At 42.8% G+C, this 25,180-nt stretch overlaps 1 protein-coding gene and 1 long non-coding RNA gene across 3 annotated transcripts in view; one reads left to right on the plus strand and one right to left on the minus strand.

The window, feature by feature from the left end:
• ZCCHC24 (zinc finger CCHC-type containing 24) overlaps positions 1–12,333 on the minus strand; it is a 110,976-nt gene extending 98,643 nt beyond the window's left edge. The window contains exon 1 of the mRNA XM_080597270.1: positions 11,370–12,333. Coding sequence (XP_080453396.1) covers positions 11,370–11,609 — 240 coding nt within the window. The 5' untranslated portion in view covers positions 11,610–12,333. The remainder of the gene's footprint in view (positions 1–11,369) is intronic.
• Positions 1–25,180, plus strand: part of LOC308197182 — a 54,177-nt gene that overhangs the window by 16,007 nt on the left and 12,990 nt on the right. For both annotated transcript variants that reach the window (XR_013952655.1, XR_013952656.1), the window contains exons 2-3: positions 22,070–22,268; positions 23,657–23,804. This is a non-coding gene — a long non-coding RNA (uncharacterized lncRNA). The remainder of the gene's footprint in view (positions 1–22,069; positions 22,269–23,656; positions 23,805–25,180) is intronic.

The following is a 25,180-nucleotide window of genomic DNA, read 5'->3' on the forward strand; positions in this document are numbered from 1 at the left end:
CCTGGTAGTCACCTAAAGCTTGTTCCTGATGTGGGACTTATCTGTGGGGCTGTGCACTGTGTGTGAAAGCAGAACAGTGGTACCTGAAGATGAGTGTGTCTGGAGAAGAGCACTTCCAATCTGTGGCTTTTTTGTGCTCCAGTTCCTTATAAATGGTCAGAGCAGTTCCTCGATTTTGTTCCCAAAGAAAATATTAAGTGCAGAATCAATGTTTATGGTCAACCCAAAAGCCTTCTGAAAATAGAAGGTTAAGTAAAAATACTGTTATAAATTTAGTTATATTAACTTCAGCCAGCTAAAGTGTTTAATTACCAAGGCTGAACTGGAAAACCTCAAAAACTATTTCTCTATGGCTTATGTCTGCTTTAGCTCTTCTGCCAAACTATAGATACCTTTACAGAGAACAGTTAAAGAGGTTACTTATTAAAATTTTTTCACTGGACAAGTGGAAGCAAAGCTTATCACTTGCTGAAGTGCCTGGAGGAAGGAAAAAAGACCCAGGCTTCTGTTTCCTTCTCAAGTCAAAGCTTAAGTCAGCTGTCAAAAAACTTGGTCCTTAGGCTGACTTTAAGAAAATGTCAATTACTCAAGTTCCTCACTTAATGTACGTAAATGTAGATGAGTCAAGTGTACCTAAATTCATCCTTCTTCTGTAGGGGGATTTAGATAAACACGTGTTTATATTAATCTGCTAATGCCTGCTTCTAAATGTTCTCAGAGAGAGGGCACTAGGGTTTTCCCTCTAGAGAAATGGTGTTTTGAGGAGACAACTCTGAATGTGGCATGACTTGTCAGTAGTTGTGAAGCAAGTCAATGGTAGGGCAATGAATCTTTAATGTAGCGGCTAGATCTATCTAATCTAGCTCTTCTAGATCTGCCACCTTGGTTGGCTGTGGCTTCTCAGACTGTAATTGCTTCCCACCTCTTAAATTGCCTAACAGCAAGTGGGTGCGATATGCTTCTCTGTATGATTTGCGTACCTTCACTTCATGGAAGAGTTGAAGAGCAGCACATGGCACCATCTCACTTCGGTTTAAATCTGCTGATCTTTAGAGTCTTGATCCAAAGCTTCCAGTGTTTGTCATTCAGGACTTTCACACATCTATGGATCTTAAAAAGTGCTGCTCCGTCTGCTCAGTGGTGCAGAGGTAACAAAGCTGGCAGTTAAGAAGTTCAGTCACTGTCGTTGGATTGCAGAACTTCAAGCAGTGCTCGGAGTTCTCTGCTAGCAGTGTGTGATCATTCCTGTAACAGCATCAGGGGAAGGTTTGGTGTGGAGGTCAGTGGGGACACTTGTCTTACACACTATACAGGGACCTCACAAACTGTCTTTAATGTCCATTAACAGAAAGGTGGAAAAGGAAAGGACGGATTTCTGGTCAAAGGTGCGCAGTCTTGGAGGAACTCTCTAAATCTTGTACCAAGCTTTGCAGGGATCCTTTTCATCAGCTGAAGGCTAAACAACTGCCCACTTATGTTAGAGAAGCTCCAACACATGAGCACTATATTAGGGACAAGGGAGACCATTCACACTGCAAATTACTTTAACACATCCCCACAGGAGCCTTCATTTCTCAGCCTGTCCCTGGGCTGCCTGCAGCTCGATCTCCCCCAGGTCACAGCCCAGTAACCTCCCTGACCTTCCTAGAATGAGTGGTGGTGGGGGCGGGAAGGCCCACCAGATCCCCTAATCCTGGTGCCTCCTAATGCTGCTGAAAAACGAGCATATTTTGTGGGTGTCAAGATGGGGTTCTCAGGCTACAAGGAGTCTATGAAGGTTATAAAGTGAGGGGAGAAACGGATGGACGTATTTTGACCCCTGCGCTTTAATACCCACAGCCACATTCTGTTAACATCTCTGTTTCCTGCAGGAAATCTTGTCTCAATCTGACCTACAGTTTGAAAAACAAGAGTCAGGTTTCCTTTCATTTGGTGGGTCTTTTGACACTCCAAACATAAGAAAAATAACACCCGGAAATAGATATGTGCCTGTTTAAGGCACACTTAAGAAAGCATTTACCTCCTGTGCAGCTCTTACATGATGAAAGGTTCTGCTAAGAAATGTTCATTTTGGGTTAAATAGAACTTTAAGTCTGAGACACTTTTGTTTATATCATTTACATTCAGTAATGCCTTCTTGGCACAGAAACCTCTGCGATGGCTGCCAAAGTTTAAAAGAGGCAAAGCTAAGGTCACTGTCAGAGGTAGAAACAATACATCATCTGCCCAGAGCGGGCCCCTCACAATGTGCTTAGGGCCTCAGTTTCTGCACTCATGGGAAGACAAAAACTTTTCCTAAATTGAATATAGTGAAGAAAATAAATTGCTTCCATCTATTTACATGACAGGCTGGAATTTCATCTTACAACTCCAGCTTTTGGATAGTTTTATCTACATCTATAGCCACCCTCTGAACCAGTTGTTATACAGCATAGCTTCAAGTGTGATCTAAGCAAGCGGGTATAAAACTTCACATACTGCTTCAGATAAATTGTAAAACTTGAGTGATCTAGTTTCAAATTAGACTTAAGGATTTTTTTTCCCAGGTTGTGTTTGTTGGGGTAATGAATATATTATTAATTTCAGTTGCAATGCGTTTTGGAGGAAGATGGTTGTAAGAATGCCTCTGTGTTTCAAGGACAGGCCCCCGATGCTCAAACCCTGTTCCCTCACAAGCCCTTATGAATCCCTCTTTTCAGGATGCAACATCTGTACAATAGGTCCATTGCTTTCCATTCAACCACAGGTATCCACAGCCCTGATGAACACACACGTATAGGTGCCTGGCAGGCTAGCTTAGTGCAAACAAAGTCTCCTCCTCTCAAACACTTCCTATTTCCCTGCTACAATCTCCAATGGGCTTAGAAATCTGGGACTCCTGGGTTTGCAAGAGCAGCCTATGTGAGCAAGATGATCCCTCTAAGATGTTTGCTTGGTTGGCAGTTAGCTGGATGAGATGTAAATATAGATAGCCAGATTCCTGAAATCCTTCTTGGGCATTGCACTTGCGTTCATTCAAAAGAGACACCAAATCCTGACATGTCCTTGGAGTAGCTGGGGGTGGTCTTTTTATGTAGCAGCAACATATTTCTGTTTCGGGTATGAAAACCAGAGCCGTAGACCTTACAGAATTTCTCTGGACTGTGAGGGTATTTGCTTATCTTCAAACTGAATCTTGAGAGAGACAAAATGTATTTCCCAAGATGCAGGTTTGGGAACACCACACAACAGTTGTCCAAGCAGCAGCAGTTGTCAGTGGGTATGGAAGAACTAAGAAAAAGGCCTACAGGAGGCTCCTTAAAAACCCTCCTTCTCAAGCTATTGGACTTCTTAGTATTTGCTCACACCAAAACCCAAGACAGAAAGTAATGGGCTAGGCTTGTGATTATGTTAAAATTTGATAACTTAAAACCCACTGAGTCTCAAAACAACCATGCTGGCCTGGCTAGGCAACGAGGGACATATACAAAACCCAGTCCTCCTAACTTTTCTGAAGTGAATCTCTCTGTAATTTTAGGTTCCACTTCTAGTAGAAGTAGGTTCTACTTCTAGTTTTCATTCCTAGAAGAAACTGATCTATGTTGTGACACTTATCAAATACCATCTGTCTGAGTTCTGTCAGAATTGCTGGAAGATTTGAGTAGCTTTGTAAAACTTAATCAGTTCCTTTGCTCCACTATAACTTCTCTGGAACCCAGACAGAAACTGAAGTAAAATGCAAGGAAGCATAGACTTAAATTCTTTCCATTTAATTTAATCATTTCATCATGGCTTTCTAAAAGAGGGAGAAGGGCAACGCAGGAGAGCGGCAAAATGGGCATCAGGCAGCTGGCAATTTCCCTAGGGGAGGAAACTGAGGACGGGTACAAATATCAACTATTACGTTTCATAAAGCAGCCCAGAAGCTTTAAGGTGACATCCACTATCACTTCTTAGGCATCATTTATATCCATACATCTAGTTTTGATGACAAAACACATTTGCTTTGCCTCTATGCAATTCCTTATCAATGTCGTATGATTACCTTTGTAATATCTGTGCTTGAGTCTTCATGCAAATGCACGAAGCCAGAATTTAAATTCGGAATTAGAAAATTGCCTTGCATTAATCCTCACCTAGTGACTGTCAATAATGTGATCTCTTCTGAACTCTTATAACTTCTTGCAGCGGTGCTGTTTCTTGCTGTCTTGTACAAACCAACAAAATCCCCAAAACAAAGTTTAAACAAATAGGAGGGGAAGGGGAGTGACTTTGGCTTTTGGATAAAATCATTGTTTTGTATATGTTTGGATTTTCTATTCATTCCATGCTTTTCATAAATATATTGGTTGATGTCAGATTTGACAGATTGTCTGTGCAGCTGACTGGACAAGCATCTTCCTTTTCTGAGTAATTGAGTTGATGTTGAAGGAGCAAAAGAGGAAGGGATGAAAAATCATTACCCAACAGTTATATCACAGTTACATCACCCCTTTGTTTGGGTGCCTTGGCATGGAAGACACTGTAAAGTAACTGAGAACTGCATGTATAAAATAGAATTGTAATAGGAATCTTGCATGCTTTTGCCTCTGACTGTTTGGGTGGGGTTTTTCGTTTATTTCCCTGCATGTACTGCCTGGCAAACTTTTCAAGACATGGATGTATTTCTGAGACTAAAAGCAAATGCCCATGCTTTTCTTAGTTACAAGTTTGCATGTCCCAAGTGATCTGTGAGAGTTGGCAATAATTTTCAACTAATTGGGAAGAATACATATAATTGCTCCATTTTCCATTGCTGTTATTTTTTTAATGATTAGATTAAAAAGAAATCAGTGGTAAAAGGAAGGCCCACATCCCTCTTCTGCATGACCTGATGTAAGGTTAGCAATTAATATTTTAGCTCTTGCCAGCTTTTCAAACACAGTTCAGCCTTTGATGTGATGTGGCTAAATACTTGTGTTGCCATGAAGCAGAAGCCCAACTATAAGTCACATTTGAACAAGGTAACACTAGAGGCAGAGCAGATGCACTGCAGAGCTGCATTAACATTGGTTTCACGTGTGGGGAGGGTAACGAGGTAAAGAGGCTTCGGCTACTGGGTTAACATCAGCATATCTTCGCTAGCAGCTTGCTTCCATGAGGTTTCTGCTCGGCCTTGCTCAGATAAAGAATCCCAAGGAAAAACAATGCAACTGTACTTAGAATGCTTAAAAGTTTAAAATATATATATATACATGTATCCCGGCGAGTAGAGAAGTCAAAAGCCATGCCTAAGGGATACAAATGGAAGACTGGAATTTGTATGACTTCCCACTTCTGAAAATAAGAAATACATTTTGTATACGATTCCATTTCATATAACACCTTCATGGATGTAGTTTGTTCTGTTCTGGTTTTGGTTCCACCCCCTGTCCCAAGAAAAAGTTTTCCAAGGTCAGAAGTAGCAAAGCAAGAGGCCATGGCTGCAGAAGTAGCAACAGAGGGAAGGGAAAAAAAAAAAAAAAGAATGCTTCTGGGCTTGAAACTTGTCTTAGCACTCACCTGAATTTTGCATTTTACAGCACACATCAAACTCGAATTGAAAATGCAGTAGTTGCTAGATCTGAGGATTTGAGACCAGAATACAGCTGGGGGTGTGAAATCTGTACTTTCTGTGCTGAAGCAGCGCTTTCAAAACAGCTTTAGAGATGGCTGCACGGGAGGACAGAGGCTGACATGCTGATACCCCACAAGTCTGCTGACTCACAGAGGTTCAACTCTCTTGAATCCCTTGCAAGGACCAGTGCAAAAAAGAAATCCATGAGACAGTGCGAGTACCAGTGTACGTTGTGGTGCATGTATACAGAAGCAATTAAGTTTTGAAAGCTTCAATCATATGCATTGCCTGCTGACAGCATAGACTTACAGGGAGCCTCTCATCTTTAAAAATGGTTTATTTATTTTTTAATAACCTAAACCCACTATTGTTAGCAGTAGCGGTCAGGTGTCTTAGAAAGGGATTAAAAAACAATTGTTTTGGATTGATTGCTTTAGTTATCTGACAGCATCGTGCTAATATTTCGTTCACCTTTGTAGGCAGTTTTGTGACAAGAAAAGAGAAAGAAGTACGTGTTGTTTTGGGTTTTCTTTTTTTTTTTCCCCTCCCCTTTTAAATACCATTTGTAAAACCACAGAAAAGCCTTTGCACCTGGGGAGGAGGCAGAAGGGAAAATGCACCTGAACTGCCATGCAAGTTCTTGAAAAGCAGTCTCAAAGGAGTTGACTGTCACTTTACATAGCCACAAGATATCTGTAATGGACTATCATCCTGAGTCAGAGAGCAGACAGGCCTCTAACACAAGAACTGCTGAGCTATTGCCTGTTTAAGTTTTAGCACTTAAATAAACAATAATGAGAAAAATCAAGGCAAGGAGATCAATCAAATAATAATCACTGTTATTAATGGATGTTTTAAGAGTAATTTACAGCTGGCAGTCTTAGTGGAATGTTTAATTATTCCATAACACAGTCAATTTTTTTCTCAAATATGTGAAATTCCTAGTGCTCTAAATTTATCTAAATGACTTTTGTCATGCTGCTCACATTTTTAGGATGTAGATAGAATTGATAGATCCTATTTGCAGACTTAGCTTTTTTGTGTGTATGTGTTTTTGAAGTAATACTTGAACTTTCTCCTTTTCTTAAGAAAAACCTAAATGTTTCAGCTTGAGAAATAGTAACATCTAATACTGAAAATGTAAAGGCCGACTGAGGCCAGCAGCCAGACTACCTTGCTGTTGCCTTTGTCCAGGTAAGAAAACCTTACTGCAGACACAGCCCTGTGCAGTGTGTTTGATGCTTTGTGGTCCTACACACTTTCTGGCTGTGCTAAAAGCAAATCTTAAACTTACTGGGAGAATAAGTAAATACAGGAACCAAAACTTTTTTGAAATTATTTTCAACGTGACTTCATCTACTGAAGGCAACCTATACACTGCACTACATTTAAGGACACTTAAGTAAGAGGAGATAACTGTGGTTGTTGAGCCGGCAATGGAGAAGCAAGGAGTCCTGTCCGAGGAGGCTTTGTGCTGAGCAGATCACAGATATGTTTTGTGCTAGAGTACCTAATGACTGGCCAGAGAACCAGGGGAGTCAGAAGTGTCCCAGAGCATATGGCCGTTTCTGCTAATCCTCATCTCTGCTCTATTTGCCCTAGGACCTCACCGGCTGTGAGCAGCTTCACACAAGGTGTTTTGTCTCTTACAAAGTGTTTTGTCTCTGAAGTCTTTTGTTTGTGGCTGTTGAGATGGCAGTTCATTTAGTGGGCCGATGGCCTGATCTTGTATGGCAATCCCTGTATTACTCTGATACTTACAGGATGGGAGAATTCGTGGTTTGTTTTTTTTGTTTGTTTTTCCTTACCTTTCAAATTAGTTCACCTAGGCTAAAGAACAGGTCTTTCTTTGTAATGTATTGAGCTAGTTTGTTTGCCAAAAATTCTATGAAGGACAGACAGGAAACAAGGTTGTTTGATAGAAAATGCATTTTCTGTAGAAATGCTATATTCCTACCACACGTCTTCCTGTTCTTGCGTTTCATTATTTATTTATTTTTTAACAATAATATACATGAATGTCATTGTCTTATTAACCTTTCATCTTTAGAAAGCTGCTTCACAAGCTGTAGTGATCCCAGTGCTGCAGACCTGCTTCTGTTCCACAGGGGTTTCATCAGGATTTGCTGTAGTATAGGCTCTAACTTCTTTTTCTTTAATTCCCCAAGTTTTCCTTCCTGAGTGAGCGATCTGCACTTTAATGCAGCCAACTGAACTAGCTTGTGTTCTCTCATTCCCAATTAGTTCCTCTCTTGCCTGTAAAGAATGGATCTGCAAGTCCCTGAGTCAAAAACATGAACTGCTTCTCAAAAAATTGGATTGTTTTCTAATCCCATACATGCAGTTATTTGTGCTTAAATAAGACCTGGTTTGGATCTGGAAAGTGGCTGCTGTAGAGGTTTCTGGAAGGAATTTCCCTCTTGGAAAGACATGCAAAGCATTGTACGTGGGTAAAGAATTCGCTAGGACATGGGCTCCTTCTCATGTAAATATTGGCCTGTACTGGAATTAGCACTTTATGTTCAAAGAAACAAGTTTGATTATAATATGGTAACTTGGAGTTACTTGTAGCTTTCTCCTCTTGACCGAAGTCAGCACTGATTTAGTAGGAAGCCTACTGTGAGAGTAGAAAAATGCCATATGACACTATTGCCCCATTATTCTAGGTTTCTCAATTATACCACGCAATGACACAAAGCCACAGTTACCTGGCTGTGTCTCAAATGCCTTAAATCCCATGTAACCAGCCTCACAACAAAACCTCAAATACTTGGCTCTGACGGATGGTGTTATAATGAGGGTGGAGTTCGGTTCAATAGCCAATTTAATACATCTTAATGTTCTAACATGCTTTCGTTTCATATCTAGGACAATAAATGCTGCAGTAAAGTTTTATTTAAAGCAGGTCTGTTTTGCAAAATGAGTCTTGCATATGGAACAAAACATTCATTGTCGCTTTACTGTTTAAACCTTTATTATTGCTTCTTTTTCTGGGTACAATGGGCTTTTATGCACCAAACAGCTGTGTTCATCATGTTTATTTAGAAGGCGTCCATTGTAGTGGAAAAAGTCTGGAGGACAAAAATCTTAGTGAAGTGCAAGACTACTCTGTGGGTGCTGGCTCTTTTTTTTTTTTTTTTTTCTGTCCAGTTCTTTGGTCAGCATGCAAGTCACATACACAGGCACTGCCATGCAGACTTGCAAACCCAGTATAATAGCAACTTCTCACAAGTGCTGTCTCTTATTCCAAGCAATCTCCTCCAGAAATTTCTCAATTGCAAAGCAACCTACAGGGCGCATAACTATTTTATACCCTGTGATCCTACCATTTCTCAATCTGGTGCTATTTTGGCCTCTCATTAGGTCACTTTCCAAATACTGTATACAGCTACTTGTCAATCATTGTCACAGCCCAGCTCCAGGATGAGCCAACCCAGGACAAAACTGGGAGGAAAAAATGCCAACCAAAGCAAGCACTGTGCAGAAAACAGTCAACGGTTTAACTGTGGAAAGCTATGTGTCTTCCAAAGATAGCATAAGCCCACTTGATGCAAAAGTAGCATACAGCACTACTGCTCCCCAAAACAATTTTACGCAGTCAAAATACTTAGTGTACGCTGAATGGCATCCGCAAATAAACAGATGTTAGAATTTCAAGAATTAAGAGCATGACATTGTAGGGAACTCTTGGGTGGCTCCTGCCAAAAAGCAGTCTAGCTTAGTTTCTGGAAAGAACAGAACATTCAGCATACTGACAGAACTTTGGTGTGTTTTTTTTTTTTCTTGTTGTTGTTTTGAGCAACAGTATCTCTAACGCCTTCTAAGCCCCTCAGTGAAAGATGCAGAATAAGCAGACAGCATTAGCCCAGGGAACTAAAGCATTCCCTTGCTTCTTCAGAGCTCACCCAGTGTGCGAGTGTGCTGCTGTGCCCTGAGAGGTGGCAGCGTCCCCTTCCCTCTGCCCAGACCCCCTCCCTAAGTGCGAGGCCGCATTAATGCATGGTTCAGGCGAAGACTGGAAGTAGAGAAAAGCGTCTCTACCAGCAGGGTAGTCAATGCAATTGTTGCCACAGGCTGGAAAAGGAATGGGAAGAAACTAACGTGCTCAGTCTTTAAAGAATATTAATATCTGCATAGAATCAAATGACTCCTTATTTCCTGAATGGTGAGCTCTCCTGGCTGTCACTAGTACACCTCAGGAAACAGGAGAAGGTGAAAAGGAGTCGTGTAAGGTGGCACCCATATGCCTCACAGGGGTGGCAGGCAGCTTGGTGCTGCTCCTGGGCCAGGGAGCCGGAGGTGGGGCTGGCCAGTGCCCCTGGGAGGTGGCCAGGGCTGGGGGAAGGCCTGGCCTAGCGGGAAATGGTGTTCCAAAGGAAAGGGTTTGGGGGAAAAATGGAAAGAAATGTGAACTGAGGGGAAAGAGGGAGAGTGTGATGAAAGGATTAGCTCCTACTCGCAAAGGGTGTAGTAGAAACAGAAAAAGAACTTGGAGAAACTTTAGGAAAACTTTCTCAGAGACTGTTTCAGAGGCTTCCTGCATGCATCCTTCATGTACTTTGTGTGGGTGGGTTTCTGTGTTTGTTTTTACTTCTCGTGAGAAAAAGGGAGGAAAATGAGGACCCGCTGTGAGCGGGGTGCATTCCGACATTTGGAAACCCGGAGCCGAGCGGTGTCCCGCTCTGCAAAGAGGCCATGTAGGCCAGCCCCGGACTCTTATTGCTACCTGGAGAGCACAGAGCTCGTCAAAATCCCCGAATGGTAACCAGTGGGTAGGGAGCTGGAGGCTTATGTTATGCTCCCTCTTGGCCTTCTAGCAAAATTGGTGTGTTGTGAAGTCTGCGTATATTTAAACTGGGTATGTTAGGTTACCGAAGTCGAGTGCATCGGACTGACTGGGTTTTGATTTATATGCTCTCAAAAATAGTGTCAGTGTTGAGACTGGATGTGCTTTGCAAAATTCTGAAGGAAGAAATGATTTCTAAGTAAGGAAAGAAGTACGTGTGTACGCAGCTCTGGCTCTCCGCCGCTAACAGCTGTAACACCGTGACTGCTGGGGAATTTGATTTGTTTTCAATTAACAACCCCTTTGCTGACAAAAGAAATAGGCATTTTGGCCGAGAGCGCTTTTTAAACCTATGCTGTAACTGAAACGGCGCGGGGAGGACTCTGAAATGTCACTGTGGAAGTGCCACAGCGGGTTGGGCATGCAGCCCACCCAGCCCCTCGCGACTGGAGGCCCGAGGCAGGAGCCCCTTGGCCGGGAGGAGCGCTGCTGCTGCTGCTCCTCTTCTGGAGACCTCTTGTGGGGCACTCGCCCTAGCAGAGAGAGAGGTGCCACCCTGCAGCAGCGAGGTCCCTCCGATGCAGAAGTGCTTGACCTCAACAACTTCCTGCGACAGGGAGCTCCGCAGTGAATTGTCTTTGTGTACCCTATAGTGTTTTTAGTTTCCTTCCCTTTGGTTTCCTACGGTCTCCTTCGTGCCTGACGAAATGCGCGCAAAACTTTTCACTCAACTTACTACCCCCTCCTTCCAGCCTCACCCCCAGTGTCTATAGATACATTTACAGAAGTGATTTTAATAATAATTTTAGTTGAAGGGGGGGACGTTTTGAGCAGTTAGGACGCCTGTAGCGCTTTTTGTGTCCCCCCCGGCGGCTGTGGCGGCCGGCGTGTAACCATTTACCACAGTGTCAACACGGCCGGGCCGCGCTCCGTTAGCTGCGAGGGGCAGCCCCGGGGGCGGGCGGCGGCATCATGGCGGTTGGGGCTCGGCGGGGGCCGCGCACTCACCTCGCTGCGCTGGAGCTGGAAGAAGCTGTTGAGATAGCTGGAGCTGAGCGAGGAGCCCAGCTCCGGTGGGCTCTTGGTGTAGCCGAGGTCGGGGTGCTGCGAGGAGGAGGGCTCGGGGCGGAAGGCATCGAAGGCGCTGGCCTGGTGCGTGTCTTGCAGCGAGAGATAGACCCAGTTGAGGAGCTGGGCGGGCTGGTAGACGGACGCAGCGCTGGTGTCGATGGCTGACAACAAGCTCATCTTTCCCCCGAGCGCGCCCGGCGGCGGCGGCCGGTTCCGAGGTGCCGCTCCCCCTCCGGGCGCTCCGGCCCCGTCGCCGTCCCCGCCCGGGCCGCCTCCTCCCGCCCGCCCGCCGAGAGGACGGGCCGGGGGCTCGCTGCGCCCCGCGCCGCCCTACGGCCCGCCGAGCCCGCCCAGCCCCAGCGCTCGGCGCCCCACCGGCATCGCTGCGGGCCGCGCAGCGAACTTTCCGCGCTCCGCCTGCCTCCGTCCCTCCCTGCCCTCCGTCCCTCCCCGCCCGCCCCGCTATCTGTCTTTATTCCCACTCCGGGGCACCGCCGGGGAGGAGCTGCCGGCGCTCCGGCGGCGGGGCCGCGCCCCCACAGGCCTCCCGCCCGCCGCGGGGGTGCGGGGACGGGGGGGGCGCCGGCCGGACCCCTCCTTCCCTCCGGGGCTTCCTCTTCCCTTTCCCGTTCCCGGTGAGGACCGTGCTCGCCCCGGGCTCCGTGCGGGGCTCCCCCGCCGCCCTGCCTCTCCCCTTCCCTCCCCCGGGTCCGTGAGGGAGCTCCCTCCCCGCAGCACCTCTGTCAGGGGCAGCGTTACAGCGGCCGCTCGGCGGAGGCAGGGTTTCCCAAAAAAGGCCGGCGAGCCGTGCCCTGCTCCCTCGGAAAGCCATCGAGGTAGCCCCGGGACGCGCGGGAGTTAAAGCGAGTAGGCCTTTTAAGGAGTCTGGTAGCACAAAAGGGGATGATGGATGGTCCTGCCTTTAGGAAGGAGCCCGCGTGGGTAAGCTGGTAATTACAGTCCGTACACTCTTCCCCGCCGCCTCGCCTGCGATGGCTGGAGTGTCGTAGGGCAGCTGTGTGGTGCGAACACCACGGCAGAGAAGCCAGGGGGGGTTTAAAACAAAAGGAGGTGACTGAAAGACTTGAGCAAGGCTCCTTGTGCTGTTTCCGGACTTGCAGGAGACCAGCAGAATCTCAAATAATAATAATAATAATAATAATAAAGCCTTCCTTATTTAGATTTTTTTTTTTTTAATCTAACCTTTCAAACATCAAAGTTGGCATCCAGGTTGCCATAATGAGCCATATGTCTCTGTTCAGAGAGAAGAAAAATGGCTGTTCTGAAAAGGCAGGGTTGTAAGCTGTAGAAAATACAGGTCAGCATACGCACAGCAGACAGTGCTTTTTAGTTGTCAGCAGCAAACCCAAAAGATGGATGCATTTTACTTCTGAAAGCGGATGGTTAACTGCACAGCTATCTGCTTGTAAGAACTGAGTGAAGGTGTGAGGACTGTAACTTTCCACAACTGCAAAGCAAGGTCGAGTTTGGAAAACTGACAGCAAGTTGAACTCCTTTAGTGGTGCTTATACAGAGATAGATGGATATTTACTGGGAAAGTTCTCGCAGTGTGAATGCCATTTGCTCATTTATAAGCTCTCTTGTTTTACAAGCACTTTGGGGCACATCTAAACATGTGCGTTTCAGCATGAGAAGGAACAAACTACACCAGTGCAAAGGGCCTCTTCAACTGTCCACAGTACGGATCATAACAACAGAAGAACTAAATCAAACTGCACCCCCAACTCAAAGAGTTGCATAATGTATTATTCAAACAAAAAGTTTGAATGAGGTTTAATCACTTAATAAATTATGGATGAGGATTTTCCAGGATTTGCTGGGAAATGGTAAAAGAAGAAATACAGATCACATTTGAGGAACTTGCCTTTCTGGCAGATGGTGACAGTGAAGTCAGGATATGGTAGAAAATCTAGGAGGGGGAACTGGGCTGAAGCTGCTTGGTTTGCAGTTGTGGACTTCGTTTCTGTGAGCATGCTAATTCCTTCCTTAAAGACAATTTCAATTTTTATCGCTTCCCTCTTTTACTTGACAAATTAGAGTATATTTATTTTTTCATTTGACAGCTCCACTGTTTGTCTTTTCAGAAGGATGCTGTGAAGCTCACAGGAGTTCTGAACAAGCAGTAAAGGCAATGTAACAGGGTTTATAAATAGTATATGTGAAAATAGAGTGGCCGAGGTGATACGGTGTTTGGGAAGAAGTGGTTTTGGTATGTTTAGATACTGCTCTACAAACCCAATGTAGTCCTCCTAGGAGCTGGTTGGTTGGATCACTTCAGACACACAACACAGTAAAGACTGCACTGGGGTGAGGGAAGGCAGAGATGCAGTACATGCCCTATAGCTGCTGCATTCAGAGGTGCACCAGCCTCCGTTGGCATTTAGGGTATTGTGCATTCCGCCAGATGCATTTGGACGTCTCAAGTTTTTTTAATTTCCTCTCCGTGGTAGTCCTGGTGGCTTCTATTACCCATGCAGAGGAATGAGTGAATTGAATGGTTTCTTTATTCAGCGTGTCAAGAAAGACTGCAAATGCGTCCGCTCTGAATAGCTCAACCAAAGCACTTGCACTGAGGGGTTTGGTTGTCATCCTGGTCTGCTGCTCCAGTTTCTTCTGGAAAATAGTTTCTAGGCAGTCTCCCTCTTCTTCTGAGTTTAGTACTTCTTTTAGCTTAGCAAAATGCTGCTACCTCAGTTGCAGATGTCTTGTTCTCCTTGAGATGGTAATTTTTTTTTTCCTTCCAAGTCCACTCTTTCTTCATCTCTAGAAGTCATAGGTTAGTGAGGAGGGGATGGGTGCAAACGGTCAGTGTAGCAGATGTATCACAGTAGAGAGAAAAGGAAGTTGTCAAGATCAATGTTGTCAGTTGTTCTCTGAAAGGTGTGTTGTGGAAAAACTATCCAGTGGCTACAAGGTATCTGTGGCACGTGCACAGCTCCTATTGATCACAGGGCTGGAGTATAAACACCATCAACTGTATAGATTATGCATCAGCTGTATGGTGCTGAAACAGTTACTTATTTATCCTCCTGGTCTTACTCGTGAGTATCCCTAATGAAGCCAGAAAACAACTGGAACTGTAACATGAAGCTTTAAATGGCTGCATGGCTTACATGACTTGGATAACAGTCCTGAAAGAGGTCAAAGTCAAACACACAGAGAGGATCCATCATTTTCACCTCAGTCCTATTCCCTAAGCAGCAGGTGACCATGTAATTTATTAATGACCTTGTAACTGCTCACCTTAGCGAGCAGGACCTCTTGCAGCTGCTCTCTTCCCAAGGAATCTTTGCAAGAGCGAGAAACGTAATTTCTGGGCAGGACTCTTTTCATTAATCTAAAGTAGTCATGTTCCTTCTTTCGGTGCTCATACCTTTAGATGATGTCAGCCTTTAAACTGTCCTTCAGAAGTGTGTGTTTATGTTAATTGTTTGTGTGTTTTTTTGTTTGTTTTTTTTTGTTTGTTTTTTGTTTTTTGTTTTTTCCAAATGGTATTCCATATTTTAAAAATAAATGTACTCTAATGGAAGATGTTTTGGATTCTCATTATTTTTAAAGAGCTCTTGGTCGGAATTGCTGTCATCTTGGTTTATCTCTGGATTAGATGGGGCTCCAAAAGGGAAATAGAAGGAATACCTAAACTGGCAATAAGACTAGAGAGCTTGAATCCATCACTGGATTCTCTGTTTTGTGTAAGCTGGATACGTGTAATGCAATGGGCCTTTCAGCTCTAGCATGGAAGAATATTCCAACTGAATGTTTTTCATATTCCACAGCAGAGATTCTAATCTTATTATGAAATAATCTAGCTATGCTATGGAAATAGCACGTGTACGCTCTTCAGGTTTTGAGAAGGCATTTCAGTTTTACAGCTGTAAAACTGTATAAGTGCATCTGCATGTGGTGTGATGAGTTATGGAAGTTACGGACGCTTGTGCTTGCTGCATAGGTAGACAGTTCTGCTGCCAGAAACAGAACAGTGTAAATCAAAGTTTGTGAAAATGAGTCTAGAAAATGCATGCACTTGGGTATGTTGCACCACATAGTTTTGCAGCTATCCCAAGGCCCAGCTGCAGCCTAGTGTTCAGGTACAAAAGTCAAAATTCCCGTTTTCTTCTGCTGGGCAGAGGCAGCTTATAAGCACCCTTCCTCCTAGGGTACTTGCTTTGACATAGAAGGTTCTGGAAATGAATGAATATGAATTTATAGCTTATTCACATGCAGACATTTACTAAATACATACCACATGCAATAATGATTTGTTGTGGGTAGCGTGCCAAGCACAGTTCCTATAAGACTGTCTCAAACCACAAAGTGGGTAATTGGTGTAACAGATCTTCTTGGAGTGCATGGGCTTTGCACCTGGCCAGTTTATGGTTTCAAGTCTCAGGGCCTCCCCGCTTGCTCTGTGTTAAGATGTCAGTGCATTGCTGAATAATTGCATGAAAAAACTGTAGGAGATATGAGCAGCTGTATGAGAAATATTGGGTTTGGATTTTTAAATTTTTTTGGGGTTATTTCATGGGCTTCTGAAGTGCTCTGTTTATTTTGCTTTAAAAGGCAGGAGGTTCTCACCTCTAGTACTGACCTAGAAGTTCAGCATCCCTGGCCAGAACTGTGGCTGAGGCATCTTATCCCTTTTATTTAGCCCATCCTCGCCCCTTGCTCTTGCTCGACCCAGGAGTCCCAGAGTGTGAGGAGCCCAAGGAACGGAGCAGAGCAGAGGAGGACAGCGGAGGTTAGGGAGAGGGACCCGGGCGCAGAAGCAGCCCCTCTGTCCTACCTGAAGGAGCCGCTGCTGGCACTGGCATCATGTAATACTGCAGTTGTCACAGAGACTATCACTGCCTCCTGCTTCAGCATTGTGCTGTCACCGGATTCTTTTGAATGCTTTCTTTACGTACCTAGGATTATCTGTGATTTTTCTTTTTCTGTTATCCTAGCTTTCCATTTGGATAACAGAATGAGGATTTCGTTTGTTCACTGGAGTACATGCTGCTTACTCGCTGTGACTTCTGGGGCTGCGTTGAATCTAGAGTGGGCATTGCTCGTGTTTAGCACTAACCCTGTTCCAGGAAAGTTTGTTTCCTGGTTACTTCCAGTTGACACAGTATTTATATCAGAATCGGAAACTCTCCAAGGAGGTTTCAGGCAGTTCCTTACGTAAGAGGAATGAATTGCAGATGCTTGAAGACAAGAGATTGCTTTTCATGTCCCAATATTTGCTCCTTTGTCTCATGCAAAGTCTCAATTTTTGTCTCAGTCAGCAACCTCATGTGTCTGTGAAATTCTATGTGATTGCCTAGAACTCGTCTTACCTATATCCCCTGGCTTTGAGGTCTCTGATGCCAGCAGGGTCTGCTTACAGCTCTGGACAGGCAGGAGCTGCCGCCTAGCATCATCCCATCAAGGGCAAAAAAGTCATCAGCTTTTATAACAGATAAGTGGCATGCAGGTTTTGGATAGACTTACTACATCAGCTCTGGTGTGTGATTTTATGAGGACAGTTATGTTACTGCAGGCATAAATATGGACTAAGCTACTCTAATGTAAAAACAAACAAAAAACTTATATGTACTTTTGTCAATTAGAGATGAGAATAATTGCTTTCCTGTTTTTTTCTTACTATTATGGGTAAGGAAGATCAAGTTTTGCTGTTGGTTGCGTTTGTTTTGCCTAGTAAGGTGAAACTTTTTATGCTCTGTGTGGATCTAAACATCTCAGCAGGTGCAATGTAAGGCTTTGCAAAGACGAGACTGGTATCAGGCCGCGTGCACTGACCCAGCCCTCTCCCTTGCAGTTAGAGTACCACCTTCTCCTCTTACAGAGGGCTGAACAAGCCTACTAGTGTCTCTATCTAAAACGTAGCTGTTAATTTAAAGGTGTTAACATGCACCACCTGGTCCTGTGAGGCTGGGATTAGTCAAGCATATCATTAACACTAATAACTTGTTGAATGAAAAGTAAAAATGAAAGCTGAGGAAATCTGCTAGGGCGTAATTGCTCCAAAATTAACTTTCCACTGTTTCTGCCTTGTGGAATGTCCAATGTGCCAGGAAATATGAAGAGTGAATGAGCAGATGATGTATTTCTTGTCAAACTAATGAAACAAGTGTGAAGTTAATTTTTCTGCTTTTAATATTGATTGCACCTTGTTTTCTGCCCCTTGTCTCAGACCAGCCCATAGGCCAGGGCTGGCTGCACAGCAGCCGAAGCACCTTCTGCAGCTGATGCAGCTGACCTTCTCCACCTCACTGCTTTTGCCACAGAATCCCTGTCACTGTAAGCCTCTGAGGAAAAAACACTCATTCTCATTTATGCCTTCAGAGATGCTTCTTAAAAGTATGTAAAAAAAAAAAAATAATGAACTACTTGGGTAAATAAGGACATTGAAAAACCAGGGGATATCTGGTATAATCCTAATACTCATTTTATAGACCACAGAAAAAGATCTTGCTTGTTCTTATGTTGGATAAATATAAAGGATAGAGAGAAAATCCCATTATAAGTCTTTGTTGTTGTTTTGTGATGGCTTCACTCTACACTGCCTCTGAGGGAACACCTTTCAGGAAGGTGGCTTTAGCTCTGCAGCACAAATGACACGGTGATGATTGTAGCAGGTGGTGCATGTTCCCGCCATTGCCAAATTCCAGCTTTGATAATGGCACAGTTATGTATTGCCATAACACCAAAAACATTTTTCCCATCCATCTGCAATGATTTTAGTAAATGAATGCTACAGAGAAATGGTATTTAACAGATTTATTCAGAAAGAAAAACAGTACTCAAATGAGCCAATTTTTTGGTTAAATTCATTTTGAATTAATGAAATTTCTCTTACAAAATATCTTTATTGACAAAATTTGTACAGAAAAATCTAAAACAAACCTGTTGAGTCTCTGGGTTCTGGAAACCCATCGAGGTTTTCTAGACAGGGAAAAATGTTTGGTTTAGTTGCATTGAGAAAAAAAAAAAAAGGAATTTGTTTAATGCCACTTCTAGTAAATATGAAATTACTGAACCTTCTATCTGTATTTATAGTTTGCTTTTATGTACTCACTGATGGGTTTTGAATGAAGGACAGGGTAGTGAGTGAAAGTTAAATGTTTTTTGAGCTGTTAAATGGTCTGTGTTCATCTTTCCCTTCTTGGGTTCAGAGAAAAGGAGAGTAAGTTAATATCATGTTTAAAAACAATGCTAGAAATGAGTGGTTATCTACTGTTTTGAGAACTAGGAAATTGTCAAGCATAGATTGCTTTCAACGAAAGAGATGCACATGTGTTTTCCCTAGTTGGAAAGTAGGGGTGCAGGCTGTTGTTCCTTGCTAGTGAGGGTCAGAGGCATCTGCAGAAAAACTTTGTGTTCTGGTTAATTGCTGGTGCAATGTCCTCCATGCTATTCGTTTTGCTTCCAGTGTGAACATGTGCATTTTGGCTATATTTATATCAAAACATAGCAAAGTGCAGATGACAAACATCCACGCTGAGGCACAGAACAGGAAGGGGTCACGCTTTTCAGCCAGATTCTTTCTAGGTCACCAGTGACTTGAATGAAGATGTCAGTATCCCACATCTGTTTTCGTATCTTTCCAGATGTCTTGAGGTGAGATAAGAGGATTCATGCGGCTAAGAAAAAAACTTATCTGTATTGTGTTCTTTGTGTGCCAGCTAAAAAAGTATCAGGCCTCCCCTGGCAAACTTCATGCTATGAAGAAGTTTCACTTGGCTTGAAGTTACCTATATTTAGTAAAGAATATAACAATATACTAGAAATAATATCCTTTGTTTAACTTTTTTTAAAACCTTTTCCCTTGGTGATCTGAAAATATGACTGTGCTGCAAATGTTGCCAAAATTATGATTCCCCTAAAAATCTTTGGAGAAGAACTGACAGTGGCAACTAATATCCCCTGTAAAAAGTTGTGGTTTGGCTTTGATTTGTGGTTGACTGTGGCTGGAGTGGCAGCTGGAGGTGCAATTTGCAGAAGTACTTCCAGAATTGCCATTCATTTTCAGTTGCAGTCGGACAGTTTGAACTGGGTTCGGGCTTGGCTTGATTCTCTATTTTAACACACCTGGATCTTGTACTTTTTTTGCACTTCAAAGGTTCTCTTGTTCTCTCCACCATCATAGTTATGTGATGGTAATTCTTTCAGAAAGGATGGCTCTAGAAGGCCAATAAATAAATAATTCATGGCGTACCCCCTGAAGATCTGCTTTCTGGATAGCTTGAAGGCTGTATGTTAGCAGGAGGCTTGGGTTACACTGGGACATTTTTAAACGGACGGTCACACTTTTAAAATGAACAATTGTTTTTTATCATAATAGCAGCCAGCCTGAAGGACTAATAAATTCCACTGAGTTACCAGAGATATAGCTTAGTCTACTTGGAATCCATAATGAATTTTTAATCGGACTATTATGGCTCCATGGTACCTGCATATTCCATTGAAAGCCTGAAAACCATCCTGTTATAATTCAATAGAAATCTAAAGAGTCATATATCCTCCTTGGGTTTCTTGAGCTTATTTTCTTGGCTTGTCATAACTCCCAGAGACTGGGGAAAAGGCCTCACTCTTTTCAACCTGCTTCTTTAATTATTTGCTTTCCCTCACTGCATTTTTCCCCATCAGTAAACTCTTTGTTCCCTCTCTTGCCCTGTAACAATTTGGGTGCTTGTTGTTTTGAAAATATATTTGGGAAAGTAACCCTCCAACCCGAGTGGTGGATACTAAGTAAGGTTGTATCTACTCTATCAAGTACTGTGGCAATTTATAAAGGAAGGTCAATGGACCTGGTATCCACACTGCTCATTTCAGGCTTTTTTTTCCTCATAACGAGATCTAGTTTTGCTATCTAGACTACATGCCCTCTAGCAGTCAGAGCACATTTCAGCACAGGTTTGTATTAGGGCACATTGTATGTGCTTCGACATGTGAATAAAAACAGGGCAAGGGAGAACAGTCACAAGATTTACGACAGGAATATTAAAATGCTAAATTGTTGATATAGCTGCTCTCTAGGTGCATCTACCTGAGAGCAGTGCGTGAACTAGACTGTTCCTGTGGCTTGGTCTGGAGAGCAGACACAGTATGCTTGTATTTCTTCTGTGATGGTCTCGGGACTAATGGCAAATTCCTGCCTTTCCCTCTCCCATCCATTCAGGATGGATTACAGCAGTTTTCCCTCTTGTACGGGTTTCTTCAGTTACATAACTCCTTGTTTATTTAGTTGTTGTTGGTTTTTTTTTAATGCTTTCTCCCCTGTGGAGGTTGAAAGGCTCTCAACTGAGCATTACTGTTACCAAAGTTTCAAAATGCTAAGATGTCCCTCCACCGTTTTTGCAGAGCTCAGAATACTATACGAATGGTTGTCATATTGGCATTCCAGTAATCACAGAACATTTCCATGCTGTGGTACCCTGAACAGTTTGTCTTCGCTCATACTTCTATGTTTCGTCCATTACGTAGCTTATTTATCCCTTCTGCAAGGCTTCCAAAGAGATCCATGCTACCAGTAGTGGCCCAGCTTAGTTCCAATTACCACTTATTCTCCTGGAATGGAATCAGAACCATGCTTTATGTGACGCAGAACACGAAACAGCCATCAAGTCAGGATTTTGTCGGTGGGGTGGGCCAAGTTACAACAAGCAAGAGTAAAAGAAAATGACCCTATGTCATTCTCTTCTCTTCAGGTTCTAAAAGTAATGTTGTTATTTAATGATCCTCAGCTGAATGGTACTCCAGAACTACGAAGTATTTTATCAGTATAGCCGACTGTGTAAAATCAGCTCTGTAGTTACTTAAACTCGCACCAACTGAACAACTTGACCGTGGATAACATTGGCACCACGGCAGGCAGAGCCAGCCAAAGCTCTGACCTAGAATTTTGTACTCCGGCCACTAAACCACATAGCAACAGTTTGATGAGTGTTCTTTCACAATGGGGATGCTGGAAATACATTTGCTCCCTTGAAAAAATGTTCTGCGTTTGGGATGCAAAGTTCTACCCTGCCTTTTCCTCTGAAACAAGAACAATATACAGTAAAAAATAAAAAAAATAAAATCCTAGACAGCTCGTCTGCTTCTGAATTTTTGTTTTGTCCTCTTTAGAGAGTTGACTAAAATCCGGACACATGATGAATATTTCTCCTTCAGGTCATTGAACTGTTTACCTTTGAGCTAGCTTCTGCCTCTTTTTAATGAGCTGATTTGACTGCTAAAAGTGCTGGCACTCCCCAGGACTGAGAGGACAATGTCTTCTGAACTGGTCCCTTACCCTGCTCTGCAACACAAGCTTTAGGGAATGGTTTTCACTGTTTATTGAGGCTGGGATTAAGAATGGCTGTCTTTTGAGTGGCAGGCACTACTGGGGACCTGTAAAAGTCTCCCTTTGAGTTTTTCCTTTCTTTTCACGCTGTTCAGACAGTGTTGTAAAGTCGCACCTCTGTTAAGAGTGAGAAACAACAGCACTGCAAAGGAGTGACTTTAAAGAGCCTGGCTGTCTTTTGGCACCTGGTCATTCAGGACGGGATGTGTTTAAAACCTTAAGCCCCCCATCCAGCTGTCTGTGGAATACTTGTGAAAAACAAAAATAATGCTTTTCCTATTTTTCCTAGGGCCAGCTGTGTCTGTTACAGTCAAGTAACTAAACGGTGTAATCTAGCGCTGATATCCTTTCAAGCTAAACTGATCACCAAGGGAAGGAAAACCAAAATGCTCAGCCATGGCTTGGACTCTGGGCAGTGACTTGGGTTTGCTTGGCCACGCGTGTGCTTGTGGCTTTCAAGCATCTGCCCAGGCTCTGACGTCCCAAGGGTAAGACAGTGATTTATGACAAGCTTTGCACTTTAAACAGTTTTTCATGTAAAGTTTGACTGTTAGTGTCCAACTTCTCTTGCAGCTATGTAGGTACAGGCTTTGTTAGAAAGGGCTATTGCTATATCTGTGGGATATTATTTAAAACTAAAAACTATATATATGTTAAAAAAAAAAAAGTAAACCATCCTAGCTTGTGATGAGTGCTTTGTTTGCAAACCGTTTTGCTGCATCTTACCTGGAATATCTCCAGCTCCCTTTTTTGCAGCAGCTGCTTGAGACACATTCCCAGAACTAATAAGCCACCCTTTCTTCCAACAAGAGAGAGGCTCTGGGTCTGCCATAATTGCTCCCAGCATTCTGACTCTACCTGGAGTGCTTCCATCTCCTGTAACGAGTCCAGCGTCTGCTCTGCAAACCACAGTGTGCAGAGCTTTGGTTGTTAAAAATACTTAAGACTTACTTTCTCAAATGTACCTGTATAAGAGTTCAAGCCTTGACAGTTCTTAGTAGTATATGACACAGTTTTATTTGTTTTTGACTTCACACTTGATGCCCATTAACACTTCAATTTAAAAATGTATCTTACGAGATTGATAAATCTTTTCTTTAATAACCCTAAGCCTTGTCTTCTTGCATAATAGCATTTTAAGTATTAATTGTGTATTTCAATAGAAGCCACCATAGCACGTGCTTTTCCTCTTGACTACTCCTTGCTTCTCTACTTCTCTTTAGATGAGAGTTGCTTTATGCGCGTGTTTACCTTGGCAGATTTGGTATAAGTATTTCCAGATTTGTATTTGCAAGTAATTTTTGCATATATATAACAATGGCAGCGTTGAAATCCCAAGCAAAAAGTGCTATGTAGCTGAAAAGCTTGGTATAACTTCATAGCAGAGCAACACTGCCAGCTTTTGTCTAAAAGCAGGAGTTTGAGAAATGCGAGCGTGTACGTTAAAGCAGGAATTAGATCTGCTGCCCATACGACCGGCATGCGTGAGCGCGGCTAGGCAGGTGCTGCAGTCCCGGCGCTGTGCGGACTGCTTGCTGCTGCACCTCCTCTTGGCTTGACCTTGGCACTGGGCTTCCACATATGGGAAATGGCTTGAGGCACTCTGTTTCCAAATTTCTTTCTCAAAAAGATAACAGGTAACTGAGAATGTAGTACGTTGTTTCTGCCAGTTGCAGGCTGGAAGTGAACCGACAACCTGGCTCTTAAGTTCAGAGGTGCTAGCCCTAGCAAACGTTTTTTTTTTCTTTTTAAATAGCACAGACCAAAACCAGTTTAGTAAGTTATTAGTTATATGCTGTGCCACTAAAGCGTTGAATTTGCTTAATTTTCGTATTTTCTCTTTCCATTTAATTGCTGCCTGCTATGTTGTCATCAGCATCTTCATTGGCGTAGCGAAGTCCTGGCCTGCTCAGCACACCTACTGAGGCTGGAGTAGGCTTGAACACGTGAGGCATTTGTGTGGTGTGAAGCTGTGTGCCTGGACTGGCCTCGCAGGATGCATGGTGTTTTTCTGTCAGTTGGATGTAAGTCATTGTTTGCATGTAGGCTCTGCTGAGAAGCCTTGGGAGAGAACAGAACTGAAATGCACTTTTCGTCAACTCTCTGCATATTCATATACATCTGTGTACTCAGAAAAATACCCAGTGATTTACACTGCCAACAAAAACAGTTGTATATGATGAATAGCCAATCCTTGCTATATACTGCTCCCATATGATCTACAGCATAAAAAATATTTGTAGAAGGGACTTGGCAAATAACTTTGAGAAATTAATACATGTGGAAAAAGCTGTGACAAAATTTAACAACAAAAAAACGTTTGAATCAATTACCATGTTTTACTTGAGAAATCCTTTACTTTAGAACTCTTTCATTTCACAACTGTGCTGTTTTCCAATCTTTCATAAATGTATCAGTAGTATAATTCATAAATAGAATTTTTTTCTGGTATTCATTTTTCATATTTGTGGAAGAGTAGATTTCATTTTATTATTATTTCTCCCATAAAAGGAATATGCATTTATATCTCTGTTTACATGTGTATGCTCACAGCTAGTTATTTTCCTTCTTAATGTTTATAAGAACTCTTCACAATGCCTTTTGAAAAGCACACAAACTCTATTGTTGCCTGTTCTGTTAACTTAACGTATTCAAATAGATGAAGGAGGGAGCAGATTTTCTTTAAAGAAGCCATGCTGCTTTCAGCAGTTTGCACTTGCTGTATCAATGTTGGACTGTGCTGGCCGTAATAACTTCTTGCTAGTTTCCCCACTAGATGTTCATGGTTATTATAAATCATTCCTTTATTATAGACTACAGTCAGTACAGTACACTCTACATCTTTGAATTGACTGAAGGTATACACTCTGACAGACTTTCTGCAAGTACACATAGTACTGCACCTGTCTGACCTTTTTATAACACAAATCAAGAGAGCGTTAGAAAATAGACTCAGGGTTTAAAAAAAGGTGTTTTAATCGCCAGTAGGAAAACAGTATTGGAACGGTGCATCCCAGTCGTTTGCTTTGGCCAGTGGTTATTTAAGGCCCAGTGATTCTGTTGCTTGCTCTACATTGGCAGTGAGTTAATATCCTGGAAGTTTTTTGATGGTCTGTCAGCAGTTCTTACAGATATTCCTTTGCAGTTTTCACCCAACATAAAATATGGTGTAAGTGTAATGGGCTGTGGTGAGTTTTTTGTTTGTTTTTTATTTTCAGTAATTTAGGATTAGGTCAGATTGTCTGAAAAATGATGTACATATATGACCAAAAACTTGTTTTCTAATTTGACAAGAAAAGATTTTACCACAGACAAATTTATTTTATATTGTTTTCATTTGACTGTCTTGTCCAATATCAGATATATTGGATTTTGAGATTTAGCTCAAGTTACCTCTTCT

This window comes from Anser brachyrhynchus, assembly GCF_964034855.1.
Source record: "Anser brachyrhynchus genome assembly, chromosome: 6".
NCBI classification, from domain to species: Eukaryota; Metazoa; Chordata; class Aves; order Anseriformes; family Anatidae; genus Anser; species Anser brachyrhynchus.